The sequence below is a fragment of the Macrosteles quadrilineatus genome, unplaced genomic scaffold (genome assembly GCF_028750875.1).
Source record: "Macrosteles quadrilineatus isolate MER2022 unplaced genomic scaffold, UCM_ALF_1.0 Scaffold_83__1_contigs__length_474695, whole genome shotgun sequence".
In the NCBI taxonomy this organism is placed as follows: Eukaryota; Metazoa; Arthropoda; class Insecta; order Hemiptera; family Cicadellidae; genus Macrosteles; species Macrosteles quadrilineatus.
This window is the reverse complement of record NW_026542676.1, coordinates 426,633-447,848: the sequence shown is the minus strand read 5'-3', so window position 1 is coordinate 447,848 and position 21,216 is coordinate 426,633. Positions and strand designations below refer to the sequence as shown.

The 21,216-nt window shown below is 34.0% G+C and overlaps 1 protein-coding gene across 1 annotated transcript; it reads right to left on the bottom strand.

Annotated features, from left to right (window-relative positions):
• Positions 1–11,222: 11,222 nt before the first annotated feature.
• On the bottom strand, positions 11,223–17,955 carry LOC128982035 (uncharacterized). Its single transcript, XM_054401074.1, has 2 exons — positions 16,585–17,955; positions 11,223–11,334 (listed from the first exon to the last, which is right to left on the bottom strand). The coding sequence occupies exons 1-2, from the start codon at positions 17,846–17,848 to the stop codon at positions 11,294–11,296; spliced, it is 1,305 nt and encodes a 434-aa protein (XP_054257049.1). The 5' UTR covers positions 17,849–17,955; the 3' UTR covers positions 11,223–11,293.
• Positions 17,956–21,216: the final 3,261 nt, after the last annotated feature.

Below are 21,216 nucleotides of genomic sequence, written 5' to 3'. Positions count from 1 at the left end.
ACATTTGTTCACAAATTTTATAGCCAAGGGGAGAAGGCACTGAGCTATGTGGGAGAAGGGCAATTTCAGATGGTCATAGATTATTAGAAGTGCTGGTTAATATAATAAATGCATCACTTGATGAAGGCACAATGCCGACTCTGCTAAAAACTGCTATTATAAGACCTGTTTATAAATCAGGTTGCCACAATTCATACCAGAACTATCGCCCAATATCAATTCTGTCTTCAATAGATAAAATAATGGAAAGGTACATTGCACACCATTTAAATAAATACTTAGCAGAAAATGATGTTATAAATAAAAGTCAGTATGGTTTCCAGAAAAACAAAAGTACAGAGCTATTGCTAAAAGATTTTTCTAACAATATTAACAAAGAATTAGGGTAGAGCAATCAAGTACCGGTAATAGTAACTTTTATAGACTTAACAGCTTTTGATACACTGCAGTTCGATAAAAAAAATGACAGCACTCAAGGACATAGGAATTTCTGGCAGGTTTTTAGAATGGTTTAGAGACTATCTGAAAAACAGAAAAATTATTGTAAAAAGTGCATAGTACATTTAGTGAAGAGGCAGAACTTTTTTCTGGGGTAACTCAAGGAAGTACCTATTTTGGACCCAATCTTATATATAATATATGCACATACACCCCCTCCAAAATATATACCAAAAGAAGCCACGGTTTTTATGTACGCTGGTGACACTGCAATTGTCGTATCAAACAAAAATATAATAGAGGCAGAAAAAAATATGCAGAATGCTGTTAACAACCTTTTAGAATGGTGTCATGACTATGGATTGATAATAAATTACAAAAAGTCCAAGGTCATGCATGTGCATTCACCTGCATTACTACTGCATATAAATGTTCTAATGTAAGCATTACTTACCATAATTTTGATTGTTTACATAATCATACTTATTTAATTATCCCAAAAAGTTGTCAATGTAAGAGTTTAGAGAATGTGCACGGTTTTAAATATTTAGGGGTTCATGTTGACCACAATTTTAAATGGGATATACATGTTAATTATGTTTGTAAAAAAACAGGGCATGTGTTTGCAAAATTTTTTATTTAAAAAGTGTCCTGCCATTTAATGTTCTATTGGTGATTTACCAGTCACTGTGGGAATCAATTTTAAGATATGGTGGAGAGCATGGGGCAATGCTTCAGACTTGTCTGAGGAAAATTGAGCATCTGCAGGAGCAAGCACTCAAATGTATTGTTCTAGTGCACATTAAGCAGTTACCAATAATAAAGATTTTTCATTTTGTTAGACTGCTACCTGTTAGTAAGTTGTATGTTTTTTTTTTATATCCACTGATCATTTATTTGATGACAGCTTGAAAATTGTCAATAATCACCCATATGATGTTAGAAGGAATTATTATTTTGTACAAAGCACAGGAATAAGTATGGAAGTAGAACACTTGAAGTTTTTGTTCCCAAATGTTTTAATAACCTCACAGCTATAACGGTTATAGCATGTTTAAAAATTATTTAAAGGAACTTGTTTAGAATGATTTGTTACAAATTTAATTTATTACAATAATATGCATTTAATTTATTTACATTTTTAGTTGAAGTTTAAGTACTATATTATTGTTATTTATTCTAATAGTTTATTTATTATTGTTACTGTTGAATTTTTACAGATATTTGTGTCTTTGTTGTCTTTTTTTTTGTTATTATTCACTCAAGAGACAATCAATCAAGGACTCATAAAACTGCATGCTATTGATTCAAACTGACAAAAAAACTGTATGGTAAATAAGAAACAATATTTTTAGTGCAGACAAACCATTTGTGGTTTTTGCACTTTTGTAACCTATGTATTGGTAAATTTATTGTGTAAATAAATTTCTTGATTGATTGGTTAATGGAGGAATACACTATTTAATATGTTATATGATCATTGACTTTAAATGGTAAAGTTGGATTTATTTTCTGATCCTATTTCAAAATAATGAAGCTCGTATTACAACAAGCTTCATTATGCTTCACATTTGTGACATCAAGCGCTAGCGTCCACTACCTACATGTTATTTTCTCTTATTTTAGGGTAGATTTTTTTTCTTTACTCTTTAGGTATGTATTTCATTACAACTAAATAGTTGTACAGTATTTGTTCAAAATAGTTTTAAAATACGTCAAAGTATAATAAGGAAAAATTAACTGCAAACCGCTTTCTACATGAACCGGAGATACGATTTATCAATTGTTAAGACAATGTTATTTCCATTCGATAATAATGATATTTTTTTAATCGATAAGTAGCCTGAATAAGAAACTGCACCCATTATCTGTGGTGGTATGATTCACTTTCTCTATAGCAACATTGTTTTTATAACTATGCGCCTCCTCTTCAATATGTATTAATACCTAACATGACAAAAAAATAACGTTCCAACTGAAAGGTAACTAAAGTGTAAGTCAAGGTGCCGGAAAACCAATAAGCAAATTAAAGAACGGGAGTTTGGCATGGTTTGGTGTCCTGTGTTACTAAAAATAAATGGTATCAGCAATCCGACAGATACTTTCTCCAATTAGCTTGTCAAAAACCTTTATCATGGTAAGCAATGAGAGTAACTATGATATTTAACAGGTAAAATCACAAACGTTTCATTAACTTTTGTACTGTAATTTTTACAGGAATGGGGGGGGGTTGCATTATTTTTTAAGGATTATAAGGACCATAACAGACAAATTTCAATCAGAAAAGCTTTTTTTGTTCAAAAATCCATTTTTCAAAATTTGTTGTGGGCTTTATAGGAAAACTAGCTGTATCCGTGCTTCGCAACGGAGATGACACTGAAGCGAAAACTACGATCTTTAAGCCTGTTGTATAAATTAGTTACACATTCCCTTTTGGTTAAAGGAACATAGCTCAATTGAAACTCTTAGTTTGAAAAATATCTTTCTTTAAGGGCCGGCGCGCACTATCCCGACCACGACCACGACCACGACTCCGACTGGTCGGACACGACCAGTTTTATAATAGGAATAAATGGAACAGCGCGCACTGGTCGACTGGTCGGACCCTGGTCGGGCCCTGGTCGCACGACCAAAATTTTTCAGTTTGGTCGGGCCCGACCCGCTGGTCGTTGCAGCCAAAAATAGCACACAATGTAATGGGACGACGCGCACTACCCCCGACTTGCCTCCGACCCGACCAGTACACCACTCAACCCCCAGTATTCCTTGACCAATCAAACGGTGAGCACTAGTTTTTTGCGCCGGTCTGCGAAGTGACCCATTAGGTAAAATGTTGCAGGATTTTGACACTTTTGAAACCTGTCTTCATATTGACGTAGATCTTCATAAAATGTTGTAAAATGCCCTTTCAGACCTGACAGTTAACATTGGATATACCCAGTATAGTTTCTTCTTCCGCTTAACGTACTTACAATACAAATGCACCATAACAACTACTTCTTCAACAATCATCTTGACACTGAAGTTTGTAAATCATTCGTTGCCTTGGTCGGGTCGTGGTCGGGTCGTGCTCTGGTCGCATGGTGAATGACAACCACTGGTCGGGCGTTTGGTCGTGGTCGTGGTCGTGGTCGGGATAGTGCGCGCCCGGCCTAAGGCTAGGCTAACTTATAAGGCTATCTAGGTTGTGTTACATAATTCGATGTATTTAGTACTAATGATATGATGCGCTGATGCATGTATGGAAATAATGTCCCCTCACGATTAAATTTTCAAATAATAAGCTTACTTAAACATTTATTTCGTTTAAAAACGTACATGTAAAGAAGGAAAAATAATCGCATTAACATAGTCACTGTAGTAAAGCAAAGAACCGTTTGTATTGATTTTACATACAGGGTGAGTTTTAATTGTCCCCCCCCCAACTTTTTTCTACATTTTTTCAAATATCAATCCCAGACCACTTCCAAACATTTTTGGGTAGTAAGTACTTCATTTTGACAAGGTGGTCATTTCCGGCCGCCATCTTGGATCCGCCATATTGGATGCAAAATATTTTTTTCAAATGTAAAGGTGGGGTTGTGACCCATTATTTCGAATTAGATTTTTACCCTGATTACAATGCCGCAAACCGTTTTTAAAAATCTTGATTCATTCTAAAGTTATAAGGCCTTTTTAAAACTTTATTTTTAGCCCATTTTAACATTGTGCTTTTTAAACTAAGACCATAATCTCAAAATAGTGCTAGATAAAGATAAGTATACACTACCAGTCATTGCCAACCTATTTCCACTTGGTTATGAATGATGTATTTTTTTCGGCCGCCATCTTGGATCCGCCATTTTGAAATGTGATAAATTATTTTAAATATAAAAGGGGTGTTGTGACCCATCATTTCGGATTACTTTTTTAAGCTGAACTCAATGCCGCAATCCATTTTTTGTTATCAAGTTTTATTTATGAAACATTACAATATTTTTGTTAAAAATGTTAATATTTCGAAATCAAAATATGAAAATGAAAAATAGACCATGGAATTGAGTTCAGCTTAAAAAGTTAATCCGAAATACATCATTCATAACCAAGTGGAAATAGGTTGGCAATGACTGGTAGTGTATATTTATCTTTATCTAGCACTATTTTGAGATTATGGTCTTAGTTTGTACAAGCACAATGTAAAAATGGGCTAAAAATAAAGTTTTAAAAAGACCTCATAACTTGAGAATGAATCAAGATTTTTAAAAACGGTTTGCGGCATTGTAATCAGGGTAAAAGTCTAGTTCGTAATAATGGGTCACAACCCCACCTTTACATTTGAAAAAAATATTTTTCATCCAATATGGCGGATCCAAGATGGCGGCCGGAAATTACCACCTTGTCAAAATGAAGTACTTACTACCCAAAAATGTTTGGAAGTGGTCTGGGATTGATATTTGAAAAAATGTAGAAAAAAGTTGGGGGGGGACAATTAAAACTCACCCTGTATAATTTATCTGTTTTACCGTATACTACTGATATTTTGTGAAAGTTCAATCTTTACATGCAGATCAGTGTGTATACATCACAATAATAAGCAAAAATAAACTAATGGAAAACTTGCATTACCTTTTGTTACAAAGCCAATTACTATTATTTTAATCAGGGCACAAATATCATCATACCAACATAATACATAACTTCATCAATTAATTTAAATAAAGTTTAACAACATAATACATAACAGTTATTATTTTCTCGTTCCATAGTTCAAAATGTGTACGTTTTTGTATAAATTTACATAATTATTTAAAACATTGAGTAAAAATCATAGTTACATATTTAATTACATCAATTACATATTTAATTGATTTAAAAAAAGTTAATTGCGTGCAGCTTAATTTTGTGATTTCTCCAAAGTGAAATTAAAGCATTGTTGTAAAAAACACAACTACTAAGGAGGTTTCTGTAAATAAATATAAAAAATCGAATGTGAAGTAGATTATAGAGAAAATATAAGAAGTAGTTACCTCTGGACAGAATAAAATTAGGTATAATTGAAATTTAGTTTGTAAATTAAATTAAAACTGAAATAAAATTCAGTAAAATTTTTAAAACTCCCTACATATTTTAAAACCTATTAAAATCCTAATACAAACATTTGTTGATCAGTTCAAATTTGTAAACAATAAGCAACCATATCAAAATTATTCCAAAACATGTATACATTGTAATGATCCTTCTGTTTCCATGAAAATAATGTTTCTTAAAAATCATAATTTAACTATTCTCATAATCATAAAACTTTAGCATCTTGGGAGCAGAAACTGAACCTCTTAACCTCTGCTGTTTCAATTGTCAAATTTTAGTATTAACAGCTGACTTCAATTAATATTTTTGACTATTTACACTCTTTCAACAGCCTCTTGACGTAGCCAGGATTTCAAAATAGGGGGGGTCGACCGACCGGGGGCCCCAGGTAAAAGGGGGATCCAGGAAAAATTTTTAAAAATATAGGCCCTAAAACGGTCCTTTTAAGCTCTCTTGGCCTTGAAAATAATCAACCCCAACGTCAATATTGTATGATTATATAATTTTACATTTAATTTAACAAAAAAAATTTATATTTTATTTAAGACCGGCAGGGGGGGTCCAGACCCCCAGGACCACCCCCCTGGCTACGTCACTGCCATGAGGCGTAGCCCAAGGGAAATATGATAACCGGAATAGGCTTATATGTTAACCAGGTATGTAAGCTACCTTCATACAAAATTTTATTTCAATCGGTACAGTGGTTCTTGCGTTATTGAGTAACACACAGACACACAAACACACACCATCTCATTTTAGCGAATTTCCCTATAGGGAAGTAGCTGTTACCGTAGGTGGCACGGTAAGACCTAGACCCGGGACCGATTTACTTTTTCATTTTGATGTCTCCAGAGGCCAAAAACACCATTCGTTCAAATTTGTATATATGTATATATATATACGTCCGTGAACGCGATAACTTGAGTAATTTTTGTCCGATTTTGATGAAATTTGGTTTAAAGGCGTAAAGCAGGATAAACTTGAATGAGTTCGCTAACCAGCATGATCGGACCATGGGAACGGGGCTTTACGGAGGGTTTTATGGGGTAAAAATTGGTTTTTCTCACTTTTGACCCTCAAAACACAAAATTTCCCAATTTCTCTTTAGACCCTTTTAAACAGCTTAAAAAAACAAATAATTTAGTATATAAAAGTATTTTTGTTCGGTTATTAGTAACAGAAAATTTAAAAAAAATTAAAATTCCCATGTTATTCTTATGGAGAATATTGTCAAATGTTGTAGTTTGCTTGTTTATGGATATATTTTGATCAAACTTCGCAAATTTATTTATTTTGTACTAGGCTATCAATATTTTACAAAAAAAAACACACTTTATTAGTTTCTTTGTAGCAGCAAACCTAGGTACTCAACCTAATTTATTAAAATATATTTAATTGAAATCAATTCAGACAAATGGAAATTCACTTAGTTGACAGGTTTGCTGCGGCGGGGGTATTTATATATTAGTATAGAAGTATAGATAACATTTTGACTTGTTACACTAACTTTTGAAAGGTATTTTTTACAGCAATGGGGGTTGCACTATGTTAATAAGAATTATAAGGACCACATAGGTACTAATTTCAATCAAAACTTTTTAAAATCTTATTTTCTCTTATTTTATGGGAAAATAACATAAGTTTAAGGGCTCCAATATACTAAATTTTTATCAAAATCGTCCGGTCATTTTCGATAAAATTCTATTTTCTGCTATTCTATGGGGAAATCATCATTAAAAATCAACATTTCAAAAAAATGAAAAAGTACCTAGAGATACCATGCATTAGCTAGTACCTACATACCAAATTTCATAAAAATCGGACAACAGGTGTGGTCTGTAGCTCTGTACACATCCACACATACAGACATAACTTCGAAACCCACTTTTTTGGGTTCAGGGAGCCCAAAACTTATATATCCACATACATTACGTACCCATGTATGTATCAAACCATAGATAAAACATACTCCCTTAGTAGATTTCTCATCCTTATGGAACAGCTGAAGACAATTTTATTGTTAGTTCTGTACGGTTTTCTGTAGAGGTCGTGTTTTGTTTACAATTTGTTTCCCGTTATTACAGCCATTTAAAACCTCGTTTAGCCAAATAATACGATCTAATCATAAACAATAACTTGTCCCCTAGTTATATAACCAAACAGTAAAGCACAAATCAAGAAATTAACCCTAAAATAATAGAAACAAAGTTTCGTCGACACTAGCGCCCATGTGTCACGTACATGAACTAGACACGAAAAACGTGCTTCAAAATTTACAATGGGATGAGAAGTCTACTTGTGTTGGTTAGTCTATGATCAAACATACATGGGTACGTATTTATATAGATTGGAATTAATATTGTTTTTGGTCTCTAGGTACATCAAAATGAAAAAGTATTTTGGTTCCGACTCAAGTGTCTAGGGCTTACTGTGCCACCAACGGTAATAGCTAATTCACTTTGCCCATAGGCAAATTTGCTAAAAATCGTACAGGCATTGACTAAGGAAATAAAAAGTTTCTTTGTTTCCCTTGTCTGTGGTACAGGCAAGCATTCCACTACTCAACCACCAGTTGCGGCTAAGCACTAAGCACTTACTTTATTGTTGTCCTTGACGTACTTTTCGGGGTCGTTCGGTATCATTTTGGGTAGACGTTTTATTACAAAATTTATTAATCAAAAAGTACGCAACCGTCCATTAATATGCTCGATTTTCCCAATATTTGAAATGGAATTACATTAAAATCCTTTGTATTAACAGGCACAGTTAGGGCCACATCGACATGATAGCCCAGGCAATAAAGGGAAAAATAGTGCTTTGTCGGAAGTAATTATAGTGAAAGGCTGATTTTTTTTCATGGATGTTAGTTGATCATACAAGGAAAATTTGGCAATATTTGGCAACAATGGTTTAAACCCCAACACTTTAAGCTCTTCAGAAACAAAATGTATAAACCTTTTCGTGATTCTTCTGTTGTCTCAAAAAATCTTCTTCTTAAAAATAAATATCTTACCGTATAAAACCCGAAATGTTGATATTAAAACCAATAAAATATATCCCAGGTTCTCTGCTGAACTGCAGCCTTACATATTTGTAAATAGAGAACCTGTGACAAGGAATAGAGAAGATTGAATAAACGCAAGTCTTACAAAATTCTGATTTTCTTTTTAGTGACCCTTTACGAGAACTAGTGCTTTGGAGGCACGGCCACCTTTAACTGCAGGCCACGGACTTTGAAGTGGCAACATCGTAAGTAGGGTTGTAACAGCTGTTTTGTTCTGGATGCAGCTAATGGTTTGTGTAATGGGCTATGAAAATATTGACTCCACTTTAAATATACAAAAATAGATTTTCAACACCACTTGCAACGTTGTCAATTCTACCAGGCCGCGGCCTGCAGTTAAAGGTGGCCGTGTCTGGGGGAAACGTCCTCACAAAAAATACTATAAAAAGTTGCAGTATACGTTGTAGACAATGTTGGTCGAGGTTTTTGACGGCTATTCTGAAGGCTGTCCAGTGTCCAACTACACATAAAGAGCAAAATAGAAGAGAAACGAACAAAATTCAAAGAATTAATTAATTTAGTTAATTCATTTAATTAAGTTATTTTTGTGTACATACTTCTCTTATATGACCAGGCAACATCTAGTTTTAATACATATTTCCAAAAAAGCAACGTTGATTACTAATGACTGTACCACTAAATAAAAGGGTAGCAAATAAGTCCAAACTACGTAAATTTTAATATTAACACAAAATGTTTAACACCAAAAGAAGATTTTTTAAGGCAACAGGAAAATGCTTATACTTTTAGCCTTTGAGTTTCTGAATAGTTTAGTGTTGGGATAAAAGATTTTAGCCAATATTGGATATATTGCCAATATGTTGAGATTTTCACTGTCATTAATGGTCAGTGGAATAGATGAACTAAAAATACGGCTAAATGTTATGTTGTATTTTTTTAACTTTATTTAATTTACAACAGTGAACACTAAGCAAATGATATAAATATTAATACAACATTTTTTTTGCTATCACAATTTTATTTACAATCTGTTCAGTTTTTTGAACATTCAGCAAATACAATAACAACTATTAATAAAACGTTGGTTAGTCTCTGTCCATCGAAAAATCTAATTTAAAAATATTTCAATGAAAAAATAAATAAGTAAATAAACAAGAGAAAATTAAATTGTTTAAACAAAACGTGAGCTGACGTATAAAATAAAATAAAACATGGATCCTTTTCAGCCGGTATATAGAGGTACTGTTGTCCAAAAGGTTCAGAGCCAAGTGATTAGGGTGAGTTTCAAGCTTCTTCAGATATTTTGCACTAAATTTGGTTATTTCCTCCTCAACCGTCGGAATTCCACTGTCCTTGTGAGGGATATATTGTTATAAATTCATGCACGGAACTTGCAGGATGAATCGTAAAGCTTTTGATTATGATCAGCTGGATAATTATCCAATTATTCAAATAGCTCTGGAGCCTAAATGGTTCATCGGAGATTACCACATCAGGGGTACATTTTGTAGCAAATTTTGTGTACTTTAATTTTTATAATATAGACTATTTACGAAAAGTTGATAGTTTCTGAGTTATAAGCCAAATATTAGAAAAAACAACATTATTTCCATATTTTTCTAATTTTTGTCAATGTTGCGTCAATAATTTTTGTTGGCAAACCTCAGATTCGGATTCAGCACCCCAAAATACTTAAGAAATGAAAAAAATCAAAACTACCCCAAAACTTTCTCACTATGAGTAAATTTAAATACAAATTTACTGGATTAAACATCTTATACAAACATTTACTGACTTTAGTTTAAATGAAATATTTACTATTTTAATTTGGGTTGGCGTAAATATTAAAATGGAAAAAACCGAGAAAGCCTGGACAACTTGATATACTAAAAATAAAACTGAATAAACATTGTGCTGCATTTCTTGAGCAATCATTGAAAGAGCCGATTTGCAAACTATGGAAACATGTGAAAGTCATAGAACACCACCAAGTAGAAGAAATAGAAATAATGTTTTTTTTTTTTTATTTATAATCGTTGCTTTGGACAACCTAATGCGGCTATGAGTGGGAAACATTTGTAGTAAACACTAAAAAACAAGATCAGCTTTTGAAAAATGATAGATATTTACAAGAAATTATGATTATATCGAACTGTTATGTACATCGTGAGTATTTCCATAATCTTTGAGTTGAGTCTTTAAAGTAATCGGAAATGTTGACTTTTATTCGTTTATCACAATTGCTCGAATTCGAGCAACAGGTACACTAGTTTTTCATTATAACAACAAGTAAAATGGATAAAATTTATGCTTTAGTGTTGCGGAATAAAACTCCGCATGCGCCCGCTCCTGTTTTCCAACCCAAAGGTAAGTAAGCGTAGCAAACAAACTTCAACCAGGACGTCATTGAGCCATGCAAACGAGCTCATCTTGAAAATGAACGAGCATTATGACATAAAACCACATTAGGACAGGACGACGTCTGTCGGGCCAGCTAGTTAAGATTAAATGCAAAAATTGAGTAAGCTTAGGCATACACAAAAAAAACTAGAGGGCAAAATTGCAGAAGGATAAAAGTACATTTTTATAAAGTTTAGTAGACACGCTATTTATTCACAGAAATGGATTTTAATTTATACAGTAAAAATGTATAGTACTGCCCACAAGATTAATATTTACAAAAGACTACACAATAGGATAACAAAATGTAATTGGTATAGACATTAGGCAAGTTACATCAAATTGGAGGTTATTGAGGAGGTATCAACAAGGTTGGTGTGCGTGTTTCTCGATCATACTGGTACCTGAAAAATTAATGAAGATTATAAATCAAAGTCAGTCAATTATAACCACTTCTCATTTGATACCACCCTATGTCATTCTACCTAGGTACCTAATACAGTAGAACCTCGATAAGAAGACCCTCCATAACAAGTCACCCTTGATAACAAAGGTTGTTTTCAAATCCAAACTATTTTACCCCTAATCACATATTATTGCAAACCTCGATAAGAAGTCAACCTTGATAAGAAGTCTTACTTTGTGATCCCAATGAACTTGTTATGAAGGTTCTACTGTATTTTGAATTATTTTAAGGGAAGTTTGAAATATACGGTATAGAGAGTTTGATTTATTGATGTCAGATAGACCTGCACAATTACCGTGATGTCAATTTTGGTTAAAATACAACATAAGTGGTTTCACAACATTTCATTGAATCCTATACTCTAATACGAGCAATGTTTGCTTGTATGTATGTATGTATGCTTGCTTGCTTGCTTGCTTGCTTGCACCAAGATCTCAAAAACGGCTCCGACGATTTTCTTCAAATGTTGTAAATAGATTATTTTTGGCCTAAAAACGAGTTTACTACAGTTAGAACTGCCAACAAAAATCTAAATACGTAGAAAAATGAAACTGAAAATCACATTTTTTTAACATTAGTCTTATGGGTTGCTAGGTAACCATGTTGGCTGAATTAAATAACAAGGAAAAAGTAAACAAAAGACTTGTAATTTGTCTATCCACAGTACACTAGCAAAACAAAATACAGTACAAAAGGAAAAACATCAGTTGTTCCTATTGAGCAAAGATTATACTGAAGATTACTAGATTCTATAGTCAAGGGTCATGGTGGAAGGAAAAAACATAGGTGTGCTATTCCCACATATTCTGACGTCACTTGGATTGCAAACAAAAGATCACCTGATTGTAACTGTCAAATTAGTATATGTATTTGTTTTGATTTGGTTGTTATTGTTTTTATTATTATCAAATCAAATCAAAACAAATACATACTAATTTTACAGTTATAATCAGGTGATCTTTTGTTTGCAATCCGAGTGACGTCAGAATATGTGGGAATAGCACACCTATGTTTTTTCCTTCCACCATGGTCAAGGGTAGTAGTGTGGAGTGTGGGATCTGTTTATGACGATTAGATTACGGTATCTGCAATCCTTAAATGCTATGGAAAGGGAGGAAAACAGGTCCACGACATAGGAAGTGGTGAAGGAAGTAGTAAAGGCGAGCAGTCTGGAGTGTGGGAACTGTTTATGACGATTAAATTAAGGTATCTGCAATCCTAAAATGTAATGGTAGGGAGGAAAACAGGTCCATGACGTAGGAAATGGGGAAGGAAGTTGTAAGGCTAGCAGTGCAGAGTGTAGGGACCGTCTGTGGCATTTATGTATCTGCAATTCTAAAATAAAATAGTATAAAGAAGGAGGGCAAACAGGTCTACGACATAGGGAGTGGTGAAGGAAGTAGTAAGGGTGAGCAGTCCGGAGTGTGGGAATTGTTAATAACGATTAGATCAAGTTATCTACAATCCTAAAATGCTATGGGAAGGGAGGGAATCAGGTCCGCGACGTAGGAAGTGGTAAAGGAAGTAGTAAAGGTGAGCAGTCTGGAGTGTGAAAACTGTTTATGACGATAAGATTAAGGAATCTAGAATCCTAAAATGCTATGGGAATGGAGGGAAACAGGTCCGCGACGTAGGAAGTGGTAAAGGAAGTAGTAAAGGCGAGCAGTCTGGAGTGTGAAAACTGTTTATGACGATTAGATTAAGGAATCTGCAATCCTAAAGTGCTATGGGAATGGAGGGAAACAGGTCCGCGACGTAGGAAGTGATGAAGGAAGTAGTAAAGGCGAGAAGTCTGGAGTGTGAAAACTGTTTATGACGATTAGATTAAGGAATCTGCAATCCTAAAATGCTATGGGAATGGAGGGAAACAGGTCCGCGACGTAGGAAGTGGTAAAGGAAGTAGTAAAGGCGAGCAGTCTGGAGTGTGAAAACTATTTATGACGATTAGATTAAGGAATCTGGAATCCTAAAATGCTATGGGAATGGAGGGAAACAGGTCCGCGACGTAGGAAGTGGTGAAGGAAGTAGTAAAGGTGAGCAGTCTGGAGTCTGGGAACTGTTTATGGGAATTACATTAAGGTATCTACAATCCTAAAATGCTACGAGAAGGGTGGAAAACAGGTCCATGACGTTGGAAATTGTGTAGGAAGTAGTAATGCTAGCAGTGCAGAGTGTGGGAACTGTCTGTGGCATTTATGTATCTGCAATTCTAAAATGGTATAGTGAAGGAGGGCAAACAGGTCCACGACGTAGGAAGTGATGAAGGAAGTAGTAAAGGCGAGCAGTCTGGAGTGTGAAAACTGTTTATGACGATTAGATTAAGGAATCTGCAATCCTAAAATGCTATGGGAAGGGAGGGAAACAGGTTCACGACGTAGGAAGTGGTGAAGGAAGTAGTAAAGGTGAGCAGTCCGGAGTGTGGGAACTGTCAATAACGATTTGATCAAGTTATCTACAATCCTAAAATGCTATGGGAAGGGAGGGAATCAGGTCCGCGACGTAAGAAGTGGTGAAGGAAATAGTCAAGTTGAGCAGTCCGGAGTGTGGGAAATGTTTATGACGATTAGATTAAGGTATCTACAATCCTAAAATGCTATGGGAATGGAGGGAAACAGGTCTGCGACGTAGGAAGAGGTGAAGGAAGTAGTAAAGGCAAGCAGCCCGGAGTGTTGGAACTTTTAATGACGATTAGATTAGGGTATCTGCAATCCTAAAATGCCATTGGAAGGGAGAGTAACAGGTCCGCGACGTAGGAAGTGGTGAAGGAAGTAGTAAAGGTGATCAGTCTGGAGTCTCGGAACTGTTTATGGGAATTACATTAAGGTATCTACAATCCTAAAATGCTACGAGAAGGGAGGAAAACATGTCCATGACGTAGGAAATGGTGTAGGAAGTAGTAATGCTAGCAGTGCAGAGTGTGGGAACTGTCTGTGGCATTTATGTATCTGCAATTTTAAAATGGTATAGGGAAGGAGGGCAAACAGGTCCACGACGTAGGGAGTGGTGAAGTAAGTAGTAAAGGTTAGCAGTTTGGAGATTGGGAGTGGATTAATGTATCTGCAATACTTTTCAGAGTAAACTAATAATTTCCCCCGAGCAAAGCTCGGTCCCCAGGTACTTGTCAATAAAACGAGTAAACATGGCTTTCCACTATTTCTTTATGATTCATATTTTAATATTCTGTTTCGATACTACGGTATCTAATTTTAAGTTGAGGAGTAAAAACGACTTGGCTGGGTCAATTAAACATAACATGGCTGATAGGCCCTAACAGATCACATAAGGAAAATAACGCATTAACTGAAAAAGTCATCCAAAATGGATTGTCACTTTGAGAGGTACCCTGAATTGTTGTTGGTAGTAGAAATATGGCCTCAGAGAAATTAGGGCGAAAGTTTGGTTTACAGCGGTTAGGTTAGGTTGGGTCATCATAAATTCTTTATGAATCATCTGGTATCGTTTGATTCATAACGAAACGAGGAAAGTCCTGTAAAGATATTTTTTTTAACCCAACATAACCACCACAGCGCGTTGTAAAATAAGTGGCCTCCGTCCTAATATAGAAGTATTGAAAAACTAAATATACACCTATATATAGATTAATCGATATATCGATTGTTCGATATCGATTAATCTATATTGAATAATCTTAATTACGATTATTTTTTATTGATTTTTAATAGGCGTTTTAAATTATACATCAGCTGTAATTATGATCAGTTAGTTTATCTTAAATTTGTAAATAAACAAATTTAAAAATAAAACAATTTAATAGGATAAAAAATCCAAACAAAAACCAAACTACAAATTATATCCTCATTCTAGATAGCCTACTAAACGTAGGTAGTTAAAATCTTCCAGGATATAATTGTTTCACAGCTTTTGTTTCACAGCTTTAACGAAGAAAAAGAAAGGGTCTTCCTTAGAAATCTACTAGAAATTTACTACTTGTAGTGATCAATCTAGTGCTAGTTTCACAAATGAGAAACTCGTAGTTAGTGATGTTTATGGTGAAAAGTACATTAATGTCAAAATATATACAAATCCAAAGCGAGAATTTTCAAAAAAGGTGTTTTTTAATGCATTTATAGATAGTGAGTGTGGTTTAGATCATTTCTGACATCTAAAATCTACCTGACTTTCACCTCGTATTTTAACATTCATATCTTCGTTACAGACGTCACATAAATTAGTATCAGGTAAGCTACTAATCCTTGATCATGCATCCATTTAAAAAAAATTTCTGGATTACATAAATACTCTGACCAAATTCTCGATAATTCATGGTGAAGTTCTTTAAAAATGACTTATAGGCCTACCAACAAAAACAATGAATTAAACAAAAATGTAAATATTAAAACAAAAACAATGCAATAATCGATGTATAATATTGCAATCGAAATAGTTTAGTAATCGTAATATCAATCGATATTTTCATTCGAATGAGTGTAGGACGTAAAGTAAAGTGCAGCCTTTATATTTGATAATAGAAAAGGCATGTGGGGAATAAGTTCAAGGCCTATCAAACAGAATTTTGAAATGTAGTGAAATGAAAGTGTAGTTGTGTTAGCTTCCGTTTCGGGTACAGTTTCTTAACTGGGCTATGCTAATATTGATTGAAACTAAGTATCGATTCGATTAGTAAACCTTCATGCGATTTTTTCACCATCAGCAAGTTTGGTTGGTTAGGTTAGGTTATGATAGTATTTTATAATAGCCTAGATATATTTAAAAATATTGATTATTAATCAATATTTTCAATTCGATAGCTTCAATCAATATTAGCATAGCCCAGTTAAGAAACTGTACCCTCAGTTTCATTTCAATAAGTTAATCCGTATATATTTTTGTAAATTGTTTGTTGATACTTACTGAACAATATTTATTTAAGTCAGTTGCCAGCCAGCTATCAGAAATAGCCTGTTTCAATTTGTTAATTTTGATATATCAGATCGAAAAATTAAGTTATCGATATGGCCTATATTGAGAAAAAAATCATTGATAATAATTTAGGCTACCTTTAACAGGAAAACACCAAACTACCTTCATTATCATAACCTAACCTAACTGCAGAGTGATGCACAGTGGCAGGTCTCTTTAAAAAAATATGCCTGTATACCAAACTACACCCGTTGTTGGATCTAAGTAGTACTTGTAAAAACTTAGGCCTAACTTTAAATTGCCTTACCAGTTGGCAAAGTAGAGACTTTTGAGAGCTCTTCAATCATTTCTATTTCTTCTTTTTGAATAGGGTTGTTAAATATTCTGTTTGTCAACTTGGGTTTCCTCTTATCCTTAGCCTTAAAATATGGCCTTTGATGACTCAGTTTTTTGTTTGCAGGTTCTTTACTACATTTTCTTTTCATTAATTCTTGGTGGTTTGCTTCCTTCTTGATTTTCCTCATTGTATTTATATGGATCATTGATTTTTTAAAGATTTTCCACAGAGATGACATTTCTTCTGTGGAGTTTACTTGAGCCACTAGTTTTTCAATGTGAGTAAGGAAGTTCTTTTTGTTGAGATCCAAACTATGGTTTTCATTCAAATTATGGTTTTCCCAAAACTCAACACTTATAGCGTCATTTTCATGACTTATGCCACTGCTGCTAAGGTTGAATTCATTTTGAATGTTAAAAAGGTCTTGCCGAGACAATAAATGTAATCTGTCACACTTTCCCTTTACAGAATTTCTAACCCCGTCCAGGATCTCGTCAAAAAGAATTTTACAAGCAATTTTTTCAGCAAGATTCGTTCTCTCTGTTTTGCTTAAAGTCAAGTGGACCAATAAGTCGTCATGTCCAATATGGGTATTTAAGTAGTTTAAGTGGCAGATGCCATCTGACTTCTCAATTAGACACATTTTCGCAGGGCAATAACCATTAATTTTACTTGAGCCTTGAGTTTTTAAGCACCTTTTATGATTTCCTTTTGGGACATAACATCCACTTCGATGACAAACAAATGTGTGGCATTTGCCACCAGTACTTTCAACAGAGCCTTTTTCTTTAACAAATTTTGCCCTCACTCGGGCTTCCTCCTCCTCTTTCCATTTAAAAAAAGCTTCAAAAGAGGTAAAATCAAGTGAATTGGTGCCTAGGACAATGCCATGATTATTTTTATAATGTTTTCTTAAATCCATTTTACTTCCAAGCACATTGCATTGAACAATAGGGCACCTTAAATTACCAGGCCTAGTGGTTGGTCGGTCGTGTTTTAGCCTTTGATGCGCTAACAAGTGGCACTTTTGTTTGTACCGAGAAGGACAAAAGTCGCAGATAAATAGTTTACTTGGTATTTCCAAATTACTATCAGGGCCATGCTTCTTCTTTAAATGGGCAGTTAAGTTGTATTTGTAGCTAAATACTTTACCGCACTGTTCACAGCAGAAACTTAAGTCCAATCGATTCTTTTCATGTCCAGCCATAATAAATAAAGAACTTCTTTTAACCATTACATAGAAACAAAATGAATAATTGCAATGAAATATGAAATAGACAAAATCAAAATAAAATACTAGTTGATGTAATGTAAAATATAAACATTTAGCCTAGGTCTTCGTCTTCAAATCTAATCACAATCAAGCAGAAGGCAGAAGCAGACAAAAATTGGTTCTTCTTCTTAAGTGGCTACTGGCACAGCCACCTCTAATACATATACTAATACTATAATATACTAATACCACTGAGCTAATACTGCCTACATAAGTGTATTGCATCACCTCAATTATTTATAATCGTGAAAAATAGTTATTTGTGCAACTAGTGAGAAAAGTGAGCAATTGACTCACTCGAGAGAAATCCCTACTCACGAGCCGTAGGCGAGTGAGGAATGGTTTCTCGAGTGAGGCAATTGTACTTTGAACTTGAGTTGCACATTATACTTTTCCTACAGTTACCATAAAACAAATAAATTGGTGAAGAAACATAACCTATTTTTACACAGAAGTGAACTTTTAATATAAAATTTAATGTTAAGTGACAAATACAACAGTACAACAGCTGACCAGCTGATTTACAGCCAGTGCTGCCAACGTATATCGCGCGCATACGACGTTGCCTGCATGTTACGCGCTCACTATTTCGTGCCTTCACGTTGAAAATCTGGAGTGAGACAAAGACAAAGTAATTAGAGTGAGACAGTGTTAACATTGTCTCACTCTAATTACTTTGTCTCACTCCAGAGACAGTGTTAACATTGTCTCAATGATGAGCGAATTGGCCACTTTGCTTTCTCAAATCTGTGAGAGAACATGTACATTGTTAGGTAACTTTAGGAAAAATATGTAGGCCTACTAGGCCTATACGCGCAAGCAAATTTATTAAATTTTTGACTGAATACTTTAAAAAATGGAGGGAGCGTGATTTTTATGTTAAATTTAATGAAACGTTATGGAATAAAACACATTTTGAGTAATATCAGGTCGTATAATACACACTTAGAGTATTTTTAGTCACTTTAAAATTATGACTGTTATAAGTCTTAAAATAGCTCCTGTAATACTGGTACTTGGCAATTGCTTGCGAGTAACGAGTACACTTGATAAAAATTCAATTCAATTCATTAATATAATAAGCTCTCTTTAATGCTGCACGACTAGTAAACGGCAGAAGTAAAGCAGAACGGCGGTATTGGTTTACCTTAAACGCCTGCAACGATGCGCTGCAAACCGCGTGACGTGTAGCTAAATGGACTGTAGTGCAAGTGAGCCGTCTTTATTCTGAATTAAAAAATATTCATACGCTTGGCTCATAAGCACTATGATCTGTAGAGTATGTGAACCTTCCTACTGTATTTTTAAATATAAGACACGAGGCTCATGGGCACTATCATTGACTATACACCTTGTATAGGCAATGGCATTATGATCTGTAGAGTAAGTGAACCTTCAATATTATTTACGAGGCTCGTAGACTATGGTCTGTAGAGTAAGTGAGCCATGTATTTCAAGAATTACATATTTGGAGGCTCATAGCATGCATGGTGGAAGGAAAGTGGCTCATATTGTCTATGATTCCTAGTTTAAGTGAACCCTAACCATTATTTTGACGGGAATCGCCATTTTACAAAATAATACATGAGATGATTTACATGCAACAAGATACAAAATACAAAAAAAAACATGATATGGATGCGTAAAAAAGTATGGTGTTGGTGGTGAACAATGTGGGCGAAATTACAACAGTTACAGCATTGTGAAAAATTAACAACAATAACAACTACCTGTGTAAATAATTAACAATAATAACAATCAGTAAATTATCAAAATGACAACATTGTGAATAAGTTAGTAACAATAACATCAAACAGTCTAAAAAATTAACAACAAAACAATCAGAGTGAATAATTAACAACAATCACAATCAGTGTAAATAAGTATATAAATTACAACATTGTAAATAATTAACAGCAATAAGTTTACTAAACATTACAATAATTAAACAAAACCCAGAGAGAGCCAAAAAACAATCCGGTTGAGGGTACTGGCTGACTTCCACCGCCCATCATAGTTACCACCCAAAATTACTGTTATTATATTTGTTTCAAACCAATAAACGTTTCTCTCTTTTTACAAATCTTGTCTTCTATGTTATTATTGAAATTATATTTACTGTTATTGTTGAAATTCATATATTTATTGTTATTGTTAAAACTCATATATTTATTGTTATTGTTGTAACTCATATTGTTTGTCGTTCATTTATATTTTCACTTACTATTCTTGTTTGTTGTTCTTGTTCATTGGTTGTTATTTAAAGTTTTGCTTTGTGTACGTCTATTTTGAGACTGCTCGAATTGTATTTACTTACTGCATGTCATTGTCAAAAATTACTTTTGTATGTATATGTTTAAGTTAGATTAAGTCATCTTATACAACATATTGTAAATTGGTTCTTGACCGTTGGAAGGTAAAATAAATAAATAAGTAATAAAATATGGCAATAGGTAACAACATAATAAACTGAGGCAAGAAGCTATAACACCTATAACGTAAACGTAATACCATACCGTAGTATCATAGATAAAGCATGGTCCTTTAGTAGATTTCCCATCCTGTTATCTATTATTTTAGGGTTAGTTTCTCATTACAGTATTTGTGTCTCACTGTTTGGTTTCATAGCTAGTGGACGTGTTATTGTTTATGATTGAGCGGAGCGAGCGAAGCTCTTATACGTCAACTCTTATGAATTTCGTAATTACGCAAACTCCTCCTAGACGGCTGAATCAATCGTTTTAAAATTTTGCATGGTTATAAAGACCATATTGGTGAGTGTCAACATATATGGCGTTAAAAAAGTCTCTCCAGAAATCCGCCCCACTCTGGTTATCAAAGTTTCAATGTAATCCTTATGGAAGCAGTATTTGACACATAAACAAAGACATATGATCAGCTGTTAACTTTTGAATCTATATAAATAAAATTCGTTAGAGTTTTGTCTGTACATTGCTCAGAATTATATATTTTTAGGTTATTTTTACGTCTTATACATTAAATAAGCAGAAACGAGTCTTATCTCAATTTCTGTCTGTCTGTCTGTCTGTCTTTCCCTCTGTCTGTAACACTCAAGATGGCATTTTACGCTATCTTCTCCTGGAAAACGAGAGTACCTATCAAGATCCAAGTCATTTTAATGTATTCACTGGATTGGAGAGATTGTCTTTAGCCATTAAAAGATGGCCTCACTACTTTGTAAATAATATTACGAACGTTCAAAAATGTAGTTTTGTGCGATTTATGTCAAGTTTTCGTCCAATTTTTATTGCATAACTGTTCGGATCAAGATTATTTTTCCTAGCTGTCACTGATATGTTTACAAATGT